At 52.2% G+C, this 17,989-nt stretch overlaps 1 protein-coding gene across 15 annotated transcripts in view; it reads left to right on the top strand.

Annotated features, from left to right (window-relative positions):
* CUX1 (cut like homeobox 1) overlaps window positions 1-17,989 on the top strand; it is a 470,808-nt gene that overhangs the window by 388,493 nt on the left and 64,326 nt on the right. For 11 of the 15 annotated variants that reach the window (XM_032255076.1, XM_032255086.1, XM_032255073.1 and 8 more), the window contains 4 exons: window positions 1,061-1,162; window positions 2,628-3,481; window positions 5,648-5,813; window positions 6,385-6,441. The exons of 3 other annotated variants lie outside the window; for them this stretch is intronic. In XM_032255076.1, the coding sequence (XP_032110967.1) occupies window positions 1,061-1,162; window positions 2,628-3,481; window positions 5,648-5,813; window positions 6,385-6,441 (1,179 nt within the window). The remainder of the gene's footprint in view (window positions 1-1,060; window positions 1,163-2,627; window positions 3,482-5,647; window positions 5,814-6,384; window positions 6,442-17,989) is intronic. One more of the 15 variants, XM_032255072.1, reaches the window with a different exon arrangement.

The following is a 17,989-nucleotide window of genomic DNA, read 5'->3' as shown; positions in this document are numbered from 1 at the left end:
CTGAGCTGCCTGCCTTCTCCTAAGCACAGGCAGGGGTAAGAAGTGGCATCCACCAAGCTAAGCCCCCCAAGTCTGAATCCCAGCCCACTCCAGATCCTAATTACCCGGTCCGCTATTTCTCAGATGCAGGTGAAAGAATAACAGCAGTTGCTCTGAGAAAAGGCAGGTGACCCCATCACATTAAATACTGCTGCTTCCTTGTATTTTTAACTCGGAAACACACTCGAGGTCCCACGTACTGGATGCAGCCCACATCATCCCGGTGGCAGACTTGTTTTTAAACGGTGGTATGCTTGTTTTGAATGCAGTGGTTCCTATTTAGGAAGGCAGTGAGAAATTAAACTATCCGGGCAGCTTCCGGAAAGAGCTGGGGCCGGCCGCTGGGCCACCGTCAGTTTATCTCATCTGCAGGTGTGCCTGCACCAAACGTCACCACGTGGCCGACAGAATCCACCCTCACCCCTTAGGAATTTCCGCAGGTTCCTATCCTTGTTTGTAAATTTTACATTTACAAAGACATTATAATGTGATCATAGATGCAAACAATTTTTTAAGTTTAGCCTGTCTTTTTTCACCCTGTGCTTCCGAATGATTGATAGACAATCAGCCTCAAACCCTCTGCCCTCCTTTCCCGTTGATCCTGTGTGGGACACCAGCCTCCAGTAAATATCCCACCCCGAGGATAGTCAGTCCCAAGCCACAGCAGTTGCTCCTAAGTGACTCAGGAAAAACATTCCCTTTTAATCACTCACCTTTTATATATATATATATATATATATGGATCAAATGATCGGTCCTCCCGGGTACTAACCCACGGGTGGTGTCTGGCTCTGGCAGAGTAACCTTGACCATAAGGTCAACTGAGCAGGAAACCCCTCCTGCCCGGTGTCGCTGTGAAGTCACACTCATAGCAAACACAGGCCACTGGGAGGCCACATCTGCCTCCTTGTGTCACAGGCCTCCACGCAGTGGGGCTGTTTATCGGAATGATGTCATCATGCAGCGCTGACTTCCATCCAAAGTTTGGGTTTGATGTCATTGGTGCAACTTCTCCCCGCAGGTAACATCACCACCCGGATCCGAGCCTCCGAGACTGGCTCCGATGAAGCCATCAAGTCCATCCTAGAGCAAGCCAAGCGGGAGCTCCAAGTGCAGAAAACTGGTACAGCTTCCATTTCTTCACTCACTGTCTTCCAAACTTAATTAAGAGAATTGTCATGAGTGCTCTGGTCAGCGGTAATTAACTATTTTTTTTTTTTTTGAACAATAATGAACGCCTGTTCTCAAGCATTTAGGCGCATAGAGAGAAGCAGGTCTGTGTGATCTGCATTTACCTAATAGTTACCTTTTTTTTTTTTTTTTTTTTTTTTTTTTTTTGAGATGCAGTCTCGCTCTGTTGCGAGGGGCAGTCTCAGCTCACTGCAACTCTGCCTCCCAGGTTCAAGCGGTTCTCCTGCCGCACCCTCCCGAGTAGCTGGGACTGTGGGCACATGCCACCATGCCCAGCTAGTTTTTGTGTTTTTAGTAGAGACAGCTTTCATCATGTTGGCCAGGGTGGTCTCAAACTCCTGTCCTCCAGTGATCTGCCCACCTCAGCTTCCCAATGTGCTGGGATAACAGGCATGAGCTACTGTACCTGGCCCCTTGTTGGAATTATTCCCAGAAATTATACTCCTCAGCTTTGACAGAACCACTTGCATTTCAGAATATAGCACAGGAAAATGAATACTAAGTATAAAAATTTTCAGGGGCCAGGTGTGGTGGCTCACATCTGTAATCCCAGCATTTTGGGAGGCCAATGGGGGAGGATGGCTTGAGTTCAGGAGTTTTAAGACCAGCTTGTGCAGCACAGTGAGACCTTGTCTCTTAAAACACTAGCCAGACACAGTGACATGCACCTGTGGTCCCAGCTACTTGGGAGGCTGAGCTGGGAGGATTGCTTGAGCCAGGGAGATGGAGGCTACAGTGAGCCATGATCATGCCACTGCACTCCAGCCTGGGCAACAGAGTGAGATCCTGTCTCTTTAAAAAAAAAAAAGAATTCTCGGCCCAGGCACGGTCATTCATGCCTGTAATCCTGGCACTTTGGGAAGCCAAGGTGGGCGGATCACAAGGTCAAGAGATCAAGACCATCCTGACCAACATGGTGAAGCCCCGTGTCTACTAAAAATATAATAATTAGCTGGACGTGGTGGCACATGTCTGTAGTCCCAGCTACTCAGGAGGCTGAGGCAAGAGAATCTCTTGAACCTGGGAGGTGGAGGTTGCAGTGAGCTGAGATCATGCCATTGCACTCCAGCCTGGGCAACAGAGTGAGACTTCGTCTCAAAAAAAAAATTGTCAGGGAAAGGAGGTCCAGGGGGGCGTTTTCACTGACTCCCCCTTTATTGCCCTCCACACTAGTGTGTACCACGGGCCACCAGGTCATCGAGCGACAGCCTCAGGGCCTGGTTCTTGATTCAGACGAGATGCCTGAATGTTATCACTGACAGGGGATGTGCTGGGGAAATACACAGTGTGGTTCTCCCAAATAACCCAGAGTTTGCGGTAGGTCAAGTTAGGGTGAGAAGTGTGTCCCCAGCTGAAGGGGGCCACCCCGCCACAGTCTCACCCCTTCCTCCATGCAGCAGAGCCAGCCCAGCCTTCCTCCGCATCCGGCAGCGGGAACTCCGATGATGCCATCCGCTCCATCCTGCAGCAAGCCCGCCGGGAGATGGAGGCCCAGCAGGCCGCCCTCGACCCCACCTTAAAGCCGGCACCGCTGTCCCAGAGTGACATCACCATCCTCACCCCCAAGCTTCTGTCCACCTCGCCCATGCCGACCGTGTCCACCTACCCGCCTCTCGCCATCTCCCTGAAGAAGCCCCCCGCAGCTCCCGAGGCGGGTGCCTCTGCTCTGCCGAACCCCCCGCCCCTCAAAAAGGAGGCCCAGGACACCCCCGGGCTGGACCCCCAGGGAGTGGCTGATTGTGCACAAGGGGTCCTGAGACAGGTGAAAAACGAGGTGGGCCGCAGCGGCGCATGGAAGGATCACTGGTGGAGCGCGGTGCAGGTGCAGCCGGAGAGAAGGAACGCCACCGCCTCCTCCGAGGAGGCCAAGGCCGAAGAAGCGGGCAGCGGGAAAGAGAAGGGCGGCGGCGGCAGCAGCGGTGGCAGCCAGCCTCGGGCGGAGCGAAGCCAGCTCCAGGGACCTGCGTCGTCAGAGTACTGGAAGGAGTGGCCCAGCGCAGAGTCCCCGTACTCCCAGAGCTCAGAGCTGAGTCTGACTGGGGCCAGCCGCAGCGAGACACCGCAGAACAGCCCCCTGCCATCCTCCCCGATCGTGCCCATGTCCAAGCCCACCAAGCCCTCGGTCCCCCCGCTGACCCCTGAGCAGTACGAGGTCTACATGTACCAGGAGGTGGACACCATCGAGCTCACCCGGCAGGTTAAGGAGAAACTGGCCAAGAACGGCATCTGCCAGAGAATCTTCGGGGAGAAGGTAAGGGATCTGATCAGGGGCTTTGGTTCTCCTGTCTCCTCTCCTTGCTGAGGACCAAGTGTCTATCCCAGAGCCCGTGGCCATCACCCATTTCGACTCACCCAAGAGTGGAGCATAAGGAATCCTTCGCTCCCAGTCTTCCCAGGGTATGGCTGGTGAACGTTCCAGCCCCTGATCCCATTTGCTGATCCCCGACTGCAGCCAGGTTCTGCACTCGGCCCCTCGCCTGTGTGCTACCCTTTTGACCTGTCAGTTACACTGGTAGGCGGATGATTAAAGTCTCCATTTGACAGGGAGGGACACCAAGGCTTAGGGAAGTTGACTACTTGCCCCAAGCTGGCTGGCAGCCGAGTCCACATCCAGCTTTTGCTGCCAAGGGGAGCCGAGAGACACCCCTGTGGGCTGCTTTGGCCGAAAAAGATCTCATCCGATCACCGCATAGAGGGACGACCAGCACTCAGAGGGCCGAAAGGGACTTACAAGAAAAAGCTGCAGAGAGCATCATTGTTCCTTTCTTGTGTGACTCTTGGATATTGTTCAGCCAGAGAGGTCAAGCAGTCAGCGCAGGGACACACAGCTTAGGGATGGCCCCCGCAGGGTGGCCCATGTTTCCCTACCATCCTTCCCTGGCCCAGGAAGGTGTGATCATGCACGGACGAGCTTCCGGGCCTTTCTGTTCTTGGCACTTTCCTGGTCATTGAGATTCAGGAGGATGAGGGTTAACTGTGCCTGCCAAATCTAAAGCAACCATCATGCCCCAGTATCATTTAATTTATTTAATTTTTGAGACAGAGTCTCGCTCTGTTGTCCAGGCTAGAGTATAGTGATATAATCTCAGCTCACGCCACCTCCCCTCCACCTCCCTGAGGGTTTAAGTGATTCTCCTGCCTCAGCCTCCCGAGTAGCTGGGATTACAAGTGCCCACCACCATGCCCAGCTAATTTTTGTATTTTTAGTAGAGACAGGGTTTCACCACGTTGGCCAGGCTGGTCTCAAACTCCTGACTTCAAGCGATCCTCCTGCCTTGGCCTCCCAACCCCCTATCATTTTAGATTAAATAATGGGGTGCTGAATGGAATGAGGAGCATCCCTCCCCTAAAAGGCACCTTCCTGAGGGGGCACATGGCTGAATCAGTAGGGACAATCCCACACTCCCCCCGCATAGCCAGGGTCCCTACACGCGCCATCCTGCACTCCCCGCCCCGCCTTCCACTCAGTGTTTATCGTATGCTGTGCCGTGAATCTGGGTGATGTCCAGGGGCCAGCTTTGCCCTGATTTTGCAAAAGGTGAAGGGGGGCGACTAGAAATGAGGATCAGTATTTCAAGCCCCTTGAGATTTCTAGTTCAGTGTTACAAAAATACCATCTGAGAACATTGAAATAGACATTCGTGCTCATGCCTTAAATTTAGCAGAGACTTAATAACATTGAACTTGTTTGGCCCGTGAGTGCAGTTTTATTCTGGAACTTGAGAACTTTTCAAAAGAGTGATCGGATGCAGCCCCTAAATATCCCTGGGCTGCATCTGTGTCCTGTGGGGGGTGTTTGTGGCTATACATATGTATGGCCATCTGGGAGCGTCAGGAAACTCGGGTGCGTACACGCAACTCGGCCATCATCTGTGGCGGGATGTCACTCCCAGGCCGGCTCCCCGGGTCCCGCCTGTTCCCCTCTGGGCCCCTACCTTTGATCAGGATGTGATCAGAGCAAGCAAACCTTTCAAAATGGTGGCCTGGCTCGGCGTTTGCAGAGGACACCAGGTCCCCCCATCCCACTGGCACCACTGCCCCACCTCTGGAGGGTCCTGTCCTGGCACCTTGGCCTTCCTCGGTGCCACCAGGCAAAGAGCAAGGTACTTATACACACCTCCTCCGCAGAGTGTCAGGATGACAGCCTGCAGTCTTGGCAGGATCAAGAGCCTAGGACGAGAACCTCTTCCCTCCCTGAGAGCTACGAGCTGTGGCTATAACCATGGCTCCCCCAAGAGTCCCCCTGTGCAGGGGCCTCAGCCCACCGCAAGGTGCCACCACCACCAGGCCATGGTTCCGTGCTCAAAAGTCAGCACTAGACACGCCCTCTGTGTGTTTCATGTGCATTACAGCAGCGTCTATGGCATTGTGCTCATACCCAGTCACTGATGGCCGTGTGTGTTTGCTGCCACTCCAGGTGCTGGGCCTGTCCCAGGGCAGTGTCAGTGACATGCTGTCCCGACCGAAGCCGTGGAGCAAGCTGACGCAGAAAGGCCGAGAACCCTTCATCCGGATGCAGCTCTGGCTGAATGGCGAGCTGGGCCAGGGTGTTCTACCCGTCCAGGGCCAGCAGCAAGGGCCAGGTAATGGGGGTCCTGCCACAGGAGAGGGGCTGCCCCCACTGTAGCAAAGACCTGGTCACAGCAGCCCCCCCTGGACTATGCAGAGAGGGAGGAGGGAATTTCTGCCCCAAGAGGTGGCCCGCCACACCTCCCCCCACGCTGTTTACTGGTGCTGGGGGATAGAACCGTTCCCTTCCTCCACAGCCTGTCACCATCGGCCTGACTGTAGTGTTCAGGAGAGAAGATCGTGCCTGTCTAATTTTATAAGCGGCAGAAAATGAGTTACCAATTTAAAAAATGCTGTTTGTACATAAATACAGGTAAAAGTCAAGTAGCTAAATCAGGGAGGGAGTCAGGAAAGAAAGTCAGCCAAAGGTACTAAAGCGGAAAATGTCACAGGCGAATGCTTTCACCTGCTCCCAGCCCAGGGGCCTGGCCTTGCAGCAGCAGCGCCTCCCTGCCCTGCGGGTCCCTGTGCCTGCCCCTCCCCAGGAGGAGCGGGCTCTTCCCCTGGGCCTTGCCACCCTCAGTTAGGAAGCCAGAAGCCCTGGACTTCATTCCTTCCTTTAATTGCAACCTTTTTCTACCCTAGTACTCCACTCCGTGACATCGCTCCAGGACTCCCTGCAGCAGGGCTGTGTCAGCTCAGGTAAGCAGCCGATTTCTATTGCTTTCGCATGAAATGTCTCACTGCCTTTTCTGTTGTCCCGTCCTCTGGTCTGTCCCCTGGAGGCTTCCGCGTTCTGGATTTGGGGAGCTGAAATACGGCCTCGTATCTGCAAACGGGGTCCCTGTCCGTGTCAGTTTCTAATGGAGAGCGAGCCTACAGTGCGTGGAGGGACGCTGCTAAGGTTCCCATGCCCAGTGTCATCCTTCATCCGCCCAGAGCCTTGTGTCTTGTGTTCAGGGCTGTGGTCTGAGAGACAGATTCCCTACTCGGCAGGCTTACTAAGTCTGATGGGAAGGGACAAAGCACGGGCACATGTCACTCTCCCGGCGGGGTCGTGTCGGGGGACTTCTTGTCTATCCAGAAGACATCCAGGCAGCCCCCGAACAGGCAAACCAGGAGCTTGGAGCTTGAGCAGTGGGAAGGGTAGGGTGGCAGAAAGGAAATGGCCAGGAGGCCCACGAAGACGGCTCAGGTGTGAACGGATGGAGAGCTGGGGACTGAGGTCAGAGCGTGGGAGCAGGTGGCGGCAGCGGAGGGTGGTAGCTGCAGGCTGAGAAGCTCGGCTGCTTCCTGTCTGCATTTCACAGCCCCGAGGTCTCTGGCCAGACTTGTTCTCTTTGCCACACAGTGCCTGGACACAGCCCACCGAGGCTGACCCAAGGCCACGGCTCCCAGGCTCCCCCCTGCGTGCCCCTGCCTCCCCCTCATGCGCCGAGCCCACACTTGCAGCCGAGGTTTTCACGGGCTTTTCTAAAAGCCTGGCTTTTAGAAACAGCCTGCACTGTGAGCTGGTCCTCTTTTTCCCTTTCTGTATTTTTCTAAACATGTCGATTTGTCTCCATATCCCATTGATTCATTGAAAACACAAACAAAGCTAACAGGAGCACGAAGCCCGCCAGCTTGCCGCAAGCTTCACGCGGGGAACATGTGTAGCGTGGGGAACAGCTGGGTGGCGGCGGCTGCTGCCTCTGCAAGATCCCCAAGCCAGCACACAGATGCAGCCGGAGCGCCTCGGTGGCACCTCAGTCCCCAGTCGAGAGTTCTGTATGTTGTCCATGTTCTGATTTGATTCTGACCAACGTGGAGGTCAGGAGGCTGTGTCTTGCCCGCTCTGTGGGTCTTCATGACTGGACCTCTAGGTAGGGTGGGGGTCCATCGGGAGAAGGAATCACTCACTCTGGCTTTGCCAATTTAATTAGGAAGTACCAAGAACTCATCCAGCACTGGCTCGAGTTCAGAATACTTCAGGGAGCATAATGGGCGTAACTGTTCGTGCTGGAGTTTTACGGACGTCTGCATGGAAAGTTAGTCTTGACCCCCCTGCTCCAACAGGAAGTTGGCCTTCTTTAAACTCATGAGAGTATTTGAGTCCATTGAGGCAGGACTGAACTTGGCAGAGAGAGACTAACATTTTCCAGATCAAAACCTCTCATAAGCCAGGTACAGTGGCTCACGCCTGTAATCCCAGCATTTTCAGAGTCTGAGGTAGACGGATCACCTGAGGTCGGAAGTTCAAGACCAGCCTGGCCAACAGGGTGAAACCCCATCTCTACCAAAAATACAAAAAAAAGTAGCCTGCGTGTTGGCGGGCACCTATAATCCCAGCTACTCAGGAGACTGAGGCAGGAGAATCACTTGAACCCAGGAGGTGGAGGTTGCAGTGAACTGAGATCAAACCACTGCAGCACTCCAGCCTGGGTGACAGAGCAAGACTCCATCTCAAAAAAAAAAAAAACCTTGTTCCTACATAAAACAGGAAGTCTCCCTCAGTGCCAGGCCTGCTAACAATCAGTGCCAGAAGAAACTTCTCTGTGACGTAACAGATCCTTGAAGAATGACGTTTTACTTTGTATTGTAACAGTCGGCACCGTGCTGAAACGTTCGTACAACGGTCACATTTCAAACCTAAGAAAAACATGCTTGGCTCCTAAGAGGAATGTAAATGGTATTTGTAAAATATCGATTTTCTTTATAGAATCAAGTCGGTTAAGACTACTAGGGAGTCTTGCATATTGGAAGCAGGAGAGAGAAAAAGGCTTCGAGCCCCTGGATAAAACTGAAAAGGGTGTGGAAGTTTTCAGTGGTTTTTGTGAAAAGGCGACACATGGGTCTATCTCCTCTGCCCCGTGTCATTCCAGCAAGAGGGGAGGTTGAGCTCAGATCACCTACCCAACACCCTGAAGTCAGGAAAGCCACCAGCAGAAGCAAAAATCATGACTAGGGAGAAAAATGGAAAAATATTTCCTATATTGCAGGAAAAATTTTTGTTTTTTTGAAACAGAGTCTCGCTCTGTCACCGAGGCTGGAGTGTGGTGGCATGATCTCAGCTCGCTGCAACCTCCACTTCCCGGGTTCAAACAGTTCTTCTGCCTCAGCCTCCCGAGTAGCTGGGACTCCAGGTGCCCACCACCACGCCTGGCTAATTTTTGTAGTTTTAGTAGAGATGGGTTTTCACCATGTTGGCCAGGCTGGTCTTGAACTCCTGACCTCAGGTAATCTGCCCACCTCAGTCTCCCAAAGTGCTGGGATTACAGGTGTCAGCCACCATGGCCGGCCAGGAAAATTTTTTTAAATTGTATAGCATAATGATGGCTAAGCAAAAATGTTTCTCTGGAAGGAAGGCCTTGCCAGGAAGAAAAGAGATTATCATATGGCTTTCCTTGTCTGAAACTTTACTATCAGAGGTTACTTTTCAAGAGAGTTTCACACAGTGGCTCATGCCTGTAATCCCAGCACTTTGGGAAGCCAAGGCAGACAGATCGCCTGAGCTTAGGAGTTCGAGACCAGCCTGGGCAACATGGTGAAACCCTGTCTCTACAAAAAATGCAAAAATTAGCCGAGTGTGGTGGCACACACCTGTAGTTCCAGCTTCGTGGGGGACTGAGGCAGAAGGATTGCTTGAGCCCAGGAGGTTGAGGCTGGAATAAGCCAAGATCACACCACTGCACTCCAGGCTGGGTGACAGAGGGAGACCCTGTCTCAAAAAAAAAGAAAAATCTATATTTGCGGTATATAGATGTGCATGTGTGTGTGTGATGGAGTCTCTCTCTGTCACCCAGGCTGGAGTGCAGTGGCACGATCTCAGCTCACTGCAACCTCCACCTCCTAGGTTCAAGCGATTCTCCCACCTCAGCCTCCCAAGTAACTGGGATTACCTGCATGCACTACCACACCCAGCTAGTTTTTGTATTTTTAGTAGAGATGGGGTTTCACCATCTTGGCCAGGCTGGTCTCGAACTCCCGACCTCAAGGTGATCCACCCGCCTCAGCCTCCCAGAGTGCTGGTATTACAGGCGTGGGCCACTGTACCTGGCCCAATATATGGAATTTAATTTAGAAAAATAGAGCTACTTTCTAATAGTGGTTGTTAGTAAATCCTTGGGACGAGGGACAATGAGATTCTCTAGAATCTTCCTTGATAGTGACTCTGTGGAAACTTTCAGCATTGCTGCCCCGAAGCAGGGAAGCGAGCCTCTGTTCTAAGATTGCTATAAGATTCCGATACCCTGTTCCTCCCATGGCTACCTCGGAATCCTTTCAAGGGGCCCCCAACCCAGAGGATGCTCTGTCCTTGGTGGTAGCTCCTTCCGTTCCATGCCTTGAGCAGCTCGCTGTGGTAGAAGCAGGTTTCTGCAGGAGGGTCATTGCAAGCCTAGCTTGGCTTCTTCCAGAATCTTGGTGAGAAACGATCAGTGCTTGAGATTCCAGGCCTCGAAGGTGGACTGGTGGTTGGATGTCCCTCCCAGCCTAGGTACTGTGGACAACTTGCTCAGCCAGCCGCAGCCCTGCAGGAAGGGAAGCGGGCTTACAGCGGAGACCGTGGGGGCCGCTGGCTCTGTGCTCTGTGCTCGGTTACCATGGCGATCAGGTGCCCTGCACTAGAGTGGCCTCGCCCATCTGAACAGTGAGCTGCTGGCCCAGGAGTCTGTTTTCCTCACTAAAGAACTCCCACCGGCCTCTTCCTGCTGGACTCTGTTGCCCCATCAGTCCCTCCGTTTTCTTTAATGACTCAGATGCCAAACTGGCCAAAAAGGAGAGAGAAACTGACATTTCATTCATGTCATTGCGTTTTCCTCTTGGCAGATACAACTGGCTCTCAGTGTTCCTCTGAGAATCCGGGCATGGGGGTGACGGCCTTGGGCGTTAAGGAAATTTGATGCCATTTGTAACGAGCAGCATCACTAGTGATCCGCTACCTTTTCTTCGACGCTGTTGAGGCCTTGAAAAGGCTTTAGGTGCTGGGCCCGGTGGCTCACCCCTGTAATCCCAGCACTTTGGGAGGCTGAGGCAGGTGGATCACGAGGTCAGGAGTTCAAGACCAGCCTGGCCAACATGGTGAAACCCCGTCTCTATTAAAAATACAAAAAATTAGCCAGGCATGGTGGCACACACCTGTAATCCCAGCTACTCGAGAGGCTGAGGCAGAGAATTACTTAAACCCACGAGGTGGAGGTTGCAGTGGGCCAAGATCATGCCACTGCACTCCAGCCCAGGCAACAGTGCAAGACTCTGTCTTAAAAAATTAAAAATAAATAAATGAAAAAGCTTAGGGTGAGCAGTAGGTTCCATGCCAGTCATGAGTAACTTTTTTCTTCTTTTTGAGACTCTGTTGCCCAGGCTGGAATGCAGTGGTGCAGTCTCGGCTCACCACAACCTTTGCCTCCCAGGTTCAAGCAATTCCCCTGCCTCATCCTCCCAAGTAGCTGGAACTACAGGCGCAGGCCACCATGCCCAGCTAATTTTTTGTATTTTAGTAGAGACAGGGTCGTCTCAATCTCCTGACCTTGTGATCTGCCCGTCTCGGCCTCCAAAGTGCTGGGATGACAGGTGCAGAAAAATGGCTCTCAAAGGACAAATCTTCAGATCAGTTACCTGTTCACAGATTTCCTGGTGCATTTTAACTTTCTACAAATACTTTTGTGTTGACTTCTTGCAAAATGCTCAGCATCTCAGGGGACAAAGCGGGGTGTAGTTATAACCAGGGTCGTCTTTGGTCTGATTTGGAAAACGTCGTTTGGAGATGGAGTTGCAGGCGGTCCTTGGGGACTGATTCTGCAAGTGCCTTTTGACTGCCCATCATTCTCGGACGTCACTCTGCTCAGCCACAGCGTGTTCATAGTGGAGAAGGTTGGGGCTCATTCAGGCTTGTGTTCTCAGACTGTGGCCTGCTTATCATTTAGCAATTTAATTTATCTTATCCTATTTATTTTATTTTTTATAGATAGACGGGGTCTCACTCTGTTGCCCAGGCTGGAGTACAGTGGCATGATCATAACTCACTGCAGCCTCAATCTCCCAGGCTCAAGCAGTCCTCCTGCCTCGGCCTCCCAAGTAGCAGAGACTACAGGTGCACACCACCACTCCCAGCTGAATTTTTATTTTTTGTAGAGATCAGATCTCTCTATGTTGCCCTGGCTGGTCTCAAACTCCTGGGCTCAAGCAATCCTCCCTCTTCAGCCTCCCAAAGTACTGGGATGACAGGTATGAGCCACCACGCCTGGACTCTTTTTCATTCCTTGAAACTCATTCCATCGTCACAGTTCCTTGGCATAATTAATCTTTTTGAAGGAGACAAGAGACAGCTCTAGAAGGGAAAGAGAAAAGGGGAAAGGAAAGAATGATCCTGGATCCAACATTACTCATTACATTACGGGCAGGAAGAAAGGAGAGCGTTCTCCCCAGGGCACTCTGCTTTATAACTTTTTTTTTTTTTGAGACAAGGTCTCACTCTGTCACCCAGGCTGGAATACAGTGGCACGATCTCAATTCACTGCAGCCTTGGACTCCCAGGTTCAGGTGATCCTCCCACCTCAACCTCTCAAGCAGCTGAGATTATAGGCATGAGCCACCATGCCCAGCCGGGAATTGATTTTGTTTTTTTATTTCTTGAGATGGGGTCTCGCCCTGTCACCCAGGCTGGAGTGCAGTGACACAGTCACAGCTCAGTACAGCCTCAACTTCTGAGACTCAAACAATCCTCTCTCCTCAGCCTCCTGTGTGGCTGAGACTTACAGGCACTTGCCACCATACTGGGCTAATTTTTTGTAGAAGTGGGGGTTTATTCTTTTTTTTTTTTTTGAGATAGAGCCTCACTCTGTCGCCCAGGCTAGAATGCAGTGGTGCGATCTCAGCTCACTGCAACTTCCGCTTCCTGGGTTCAAGAAATTCTCCTGGCTCCACGAAATTCTCCTGGCTCAGCCTCCCACCTGCCTTCATGCCTGGCTAATTTTTGTGTTTTTAGTAGAGATGGGGTTTCACCATGTTGACCAGGCTGATCTCAAACTCCTGACCTCAGGCAATCCACCCGCCTCAACCTCCCAGGGTGCTAGGATTACAGGTGTGAGCCACCACACACGTGGCCTTTTATATCCTTCTATTTCCAAATATCGAAGTAAACTGGAGAAGTAGGGGGTCTCTCTGTTGCCAGGGCTGGTCTCAAACTCCTGGCCTCTGAAAGTGCTGGGATTACAGATATGAGCCACCACCCTTGGCCACTCTAACTTTTTAATCTGGGAGCGTTTCATTGCTGTAACTGACAAGCTGCTGGGTCTGCGTTCACACTGGCTTCAGGTGCATTACGGCTCTCCGGGTGGAAGGATGGCCCACTGGCCTTAGATGAATTGTGAAATACCCGGCTCTTTTCCAGCATGTTAGAAATGTTGGGTTCCAAGCCTTCTCTGCTGCCTGTTCTGTTCCCAGTCAGCCAACAGAGTATCAGTTGCCTCTTTGGGAGTGCAGCTGCTGAAGGCTGTCTCTAACATGGGTGGTCTGACGTGTGCCCCTCTTTTACATGAAGCCGACAGGGCTGTGGGCTGTCCATGACCTTGTGCAGCCAGGAAGTCCCCATGGCCACAGCCCCTATTGAGGACAGGTCCACATTCCTTTTGAATGTGTGTGTGTGTGTGTCATGCTCATGGCTCTTAGCTGGTTCCCACCAGACAGCCCAGGAACATGTGTCCAGGGCTCTTCTGCTTTGAACTCTACAAGCAGATTCTGAAGCAGTGTCCTTGGTAAGCAGTCAGCTCCCCCATGTTCATGGCTGTCAGTGCCAGCGGCATGTGGACAGCATGTTAATGTGGACGGGAGCGGCTGATTGCACCCCTGGAAATTCCACAGCACTGTCTAAAATAGGCAGGGGCTGGGTGCCGTGGCTCACGCCTGCAATCCCAGCAATCTGGGAGGCCGAGGTGGGTGGATCACGTGAGGTCAGAAGTTTGAGACCAACCTGGCCAATGTGGTGAAACCCCATCTCTACTAAAAATATAAAAATAAGCCAGGCGTGGTGGCACGCGCCTGTAATTCCTGCTACTCAGGAAGCTGACGTAAGAGAATCGCTTGAACCTGGGAGATGGAGGCTGCAGTGAGCCGAGATCACACCATTGCTATCATAGTGGGGCTCTGATAGTGCCACTGCACTGCACTGCAGCCTGGGTAGCAAAGCAGGACTGTGTCTCCCCACACCACCAGAAAAAAGAATACATCTTCAGTTGGAGACATTAAAGAATCAGCTTTTCGGCTGGGCATGGTGGCTCACATCTGTAATCCCTGCATTTTGGGAGGCTGAGGCAGGTGGATCACCTGAGGTCAGGAGTTCTAGACCAGACTGGGCAACATGGTGTGATCTCGGTGTGATATAAAAATTAGCCAGGTGTGATATAAAAATTCGCCAGGCAACATGGTGTGATATAAAAATTCGCCAGGCCTGGTGGCACGCACCTGTAATCCCAGCTACTCGGGAGGCCGAGGCAGGAGAATTGCTTGAACCTGGAAGGCGGAGGTTGCAGTGAGCTGAGATCACACCATTGCACTCCAGCCTCCTGGGCGACAAGAGTGAAACTCCATCTCAAAAAAAAAAAATTCTTGCTGAGCTAAGATGCAAAGGATCTGGCTTGTGCCGCCGCAAGCCCTTCCAGAGTAGGTGAGGCAGGCTGTGTGAAGGCAGCGTGGGAGGGCCAGGCTGACAGGAACGAGGCTGCAGGGGGCCACCCTGAGAGCCACAGGAGGAAGGGCAGATGCGATTCTCAAAAGCTCCTTGATGTTCAACGTGTCAGGATCACTTGGGGACCTTGCCGGGAAGCCCCTCTGTCACTGTCCATGACCTGCATGTTCAGTTCCCCAAGCTTCTCCAGATGCTGTGGGATTCACGATATGGGGACTGGCCACGTGTCCCTAGAACCAGCACCCTGTGACATTTACGCAGGAGAGCATGGGTGTGCGGAGGGCCTTTTGCTCCTGAGACAGCCCAGCCTAGGGGACCCTGCACACACAGCTCCTGCACAGGCGCCCCGGGCAGCCAGCGTTGAGTACCGCAGCCCACTTTAGGTTTTGTTTCGAAGCAACAAACATCGCTGCCATCCAGCGAGCAAGGCGGCCCACACAGGCTGCCAGCGCCACCCCAGCACCCTGCATTCCCACTCCGGGCACCACCCGTCATATACCCTTGCTGACGGCTGCTTTGGCAGAACTCGGCCCCCAAAGTCTCTGTTCCTAGAGCAGAATTTGTCCCTGTGCCTCACCCAAAGACAGGGGAGAAGCCATAGCCCAGAGTCACAGATTTATTTGACTTTTTGGTTTTTATTATGATTTGCAGGATTTTTTCCAAGAAATAAAATCACCGTAGTTACAAAATACAAGCATTGAAACCTACGATCTTTTTAAGAAATCAGTTGCTGGCCCGCTCTCATCATCCTGCCACCACACCCAGCTAATTGTTTTATATTTAGCAGAGACGGTGCTTCCATGTTGCTCAGTCTGGTCTCGAACTCCTGACAGGTGATCCAGCTCACCTAGGCCTCCCAAAGTGCTGGGATTACAAGTGTGCACCACCGCACCCAGCCACGTGTCTGCCTTTAAAACAGAATCTGGTCTAATCTTCCCATCTCCTTTGGTGGGGATTGTCCCTCACGGATGGAGCAGGGGTCTCCTGGCACCACAGTCCCCTGAGAGGCGATCCGCGTGTGCCTCTCCAAAGTCTCGACTTCTGTACAAGGCCATTCCATCCTTGGAAGTTGCCTGTTCATTGACCAATTCCGTAAAGTGGACACAAAACCTTGAGCTTCCAGAGTAAGACTGCAAGCCCTAAGTCATAGCTCAGGCCATGTGGGGCCAAGCTAGTATGGAATCAGGCCAAGTAGGCTGTACACAGCCAGCGAGGCTGAGGGGTCACATAACTCTCATTCTTCCCGTCGCTTTCCCTGGACCCTCTGTCCTGGTGCTCCCCGGCTTCCCCTTCTGAAAAGGCCTAGGCAGGCCCAGCCCAGCTTGTAGACGCATCCGGTTCTCTCCCCTTCAGGCTTTCCATAGAAAACAGAATTTACAGCACAGTGGGCATTCAGTACAAGAGGCAAAAGTAGGTCATAGGAGCAAATGAGGACTTCAGTGTTCAGTAGTTGAGGTCTAGGGAAGGAATGAAGAAGCTTAAATGACTGGAAATCCTCAGGTGATTGCGGAAGTGGGTGGTAATAAAACAAGGGCGTGCACGGGCTGGCGTGGTCTCTGTGCCACTCACAGAGCTGACGTCTTTAATCCTTAATGAATAAGTGAGGCTGGGCGTGGTGGCTCATGCCTATAATCCCAGCACTTTGGAAGGCCAAGGTGGGTGGATCACCTGAGATCAGGAGTTCGAGACCAGCCTGGCCAACATGGAGAAACCCCATCTGTACTAAAAATATAAAAATTAGCCAGGCATGGTGGCAAACACCTGTAATCCCAGCTACTCGGGAGGCCAAGGCAGGAGAATAACTTGAACCCGGAATGTGGTCGCAATGAGCCGAGATCACACCACAACAATTCAGCGTGGGCAACAAGAGCGAAACTTCATCTCAAAAAAAACAAAATCAATAAGTGGAAATGGTTCCCTCCTCTCACGGATGAGGTAAACCAAGGCTCAGAAATAGAGATGATTTGCCCCAATCAAGAAGGACGTGGTGGCTGGGCACAGTGGCTGACGCCTGTCATCCCAACACTTTGGGCGGCCGAGACAGGAAGATTGCTTGAGCCCAGGAGTTTGAGACCAGCCTGAGCAACATAGCAAGACCCCGTCTCTACGGGAAATTTAAAATTTAGCTGAGCATGGTGGCGTTCGCCTATAGTCCCGGCTACTTGGGAGGCTGAGGCAGGAGGATTGCTTGAGCCCAGGAGTAGAATCGCATTGAAGCCACGTTTACGAGGTTTGGCCGTTGGAGAATGTAATCCGCCTGGCCTAGGATTCATGGAGTGTCCATGCTGCTTTGAAACCTCTTCTGGTCAAAATTCAGTGAACCCGTACACACTGGACTGAGGTCCTCTCCCTGCGTGCAGCAGGGCAGCCCCGCCCTTCAGCTGTCATAGCCTCCTGTGGCTATGGCAACACTCTGACCCGAGCCGTGCGGACTGGCCAGAGGGACCTGCCCCACTCCCGGCGAGGTGTCAGGAGGGGAGTCCCTTAATGGCATTGCCCAGGATAGAATGGGTGCCAGGCAGGAGGCTTCCACCGGGGCCTCCTCTGGGTTCTGTGTTTACTTCTTCCCTTTGGAGCTGGATTCCTAAATATAGCCCGAGCCTGAATTGGCAGATGTTGGGTTTGTCCTTTCCACGAGGACCAAAATTAGTCTGTCATTTCGCAACTAAATAAAGCAGCCAAACGGCCTTTATACCAACTTTGCAACGAGGAGGTAGTTGGAACATTCTATATGATAAGGAAACTCTCATGGAAGCCGTAGCAGCACCTCTGAACCCAGGCGGCTGAGGAGAGAGGCCACCCGGGCCCCAGAGGGACACTCCTTCATCGCCATCGGACCTTCTCGTTCCTGAGTTAAAGTCAGTTTTGTTTCACATGGCTTAAAACACCTTGTGAATATAGAGAAGAGAATCAATGCTCCCCAGAAATAGCACTCTGAGAGCACAGCAATGGTTACGCCGGCTTTTTTTTTTTTTTTTGGCAGGCAAAGAAAAATCTGTCCAGAGTGCCTGGAGCTGGGTTAGTGCAGGGACTCCCCAGGGGCAGCAGAAAGATGTTATAATCAATTATCACATCATAACACTGATGTATGATAATTACTGAGTGTTTCTCCTGAGATAGTGCTGCATTTGGCTGGGATGCAGTTCCTTCACAGTCCACTGCCTGATTAATATGCAAATAATGGGCTGATTGCATGATGAATGCAGAAATGAGTTCGCTGATAACGTGAGCACCGAAGCGGGAAGATGATAAATTACTTTTACTGACTGTCCTACATTAAGTACTCTTTCTCAACAATTTCATCACAAATTAAGTAAAGCAGTATGGAGAGATTAGGAGGACGTGTAAAATAATGTACCTTAATGGCTTTTCTAATACCGTCGCGGAAGACGAGAACGTCAACCTGGTTCTGCCCAGCACTGCCCCAGGGCCTCGTAGGGCAAATCTGGGCATTGAGTGGAAGACACGAGGCAGCCCACCACACCGACGTGTTCCACAGGTCGCGATCGGCCATGGATTCTCCGAGGAACATTCCATTGCAGCCCAGACATAACCCGCACCCTGGGCCAACAGGCAGCATCGTGGAAG

Source organism: Sapajus apella, unplaced genomic scaffold, assembly GCF_009761245.1.
Source record: "Sapajus apella isolate SASKATOON/1434 unplaced genomic scaffold, GSC_monkey_1.0 scaffold88, whole genome shotgun sequence".
NCBI classification, from domain to species: Eukaryota; Metazoa; Chordata; class Mammalia; order Primates; family Cebidae; genus Sapajus; species Sapajus apella.
This window is presented reverse-complemented; position numbering and strand designations above follow the sequence as displayed.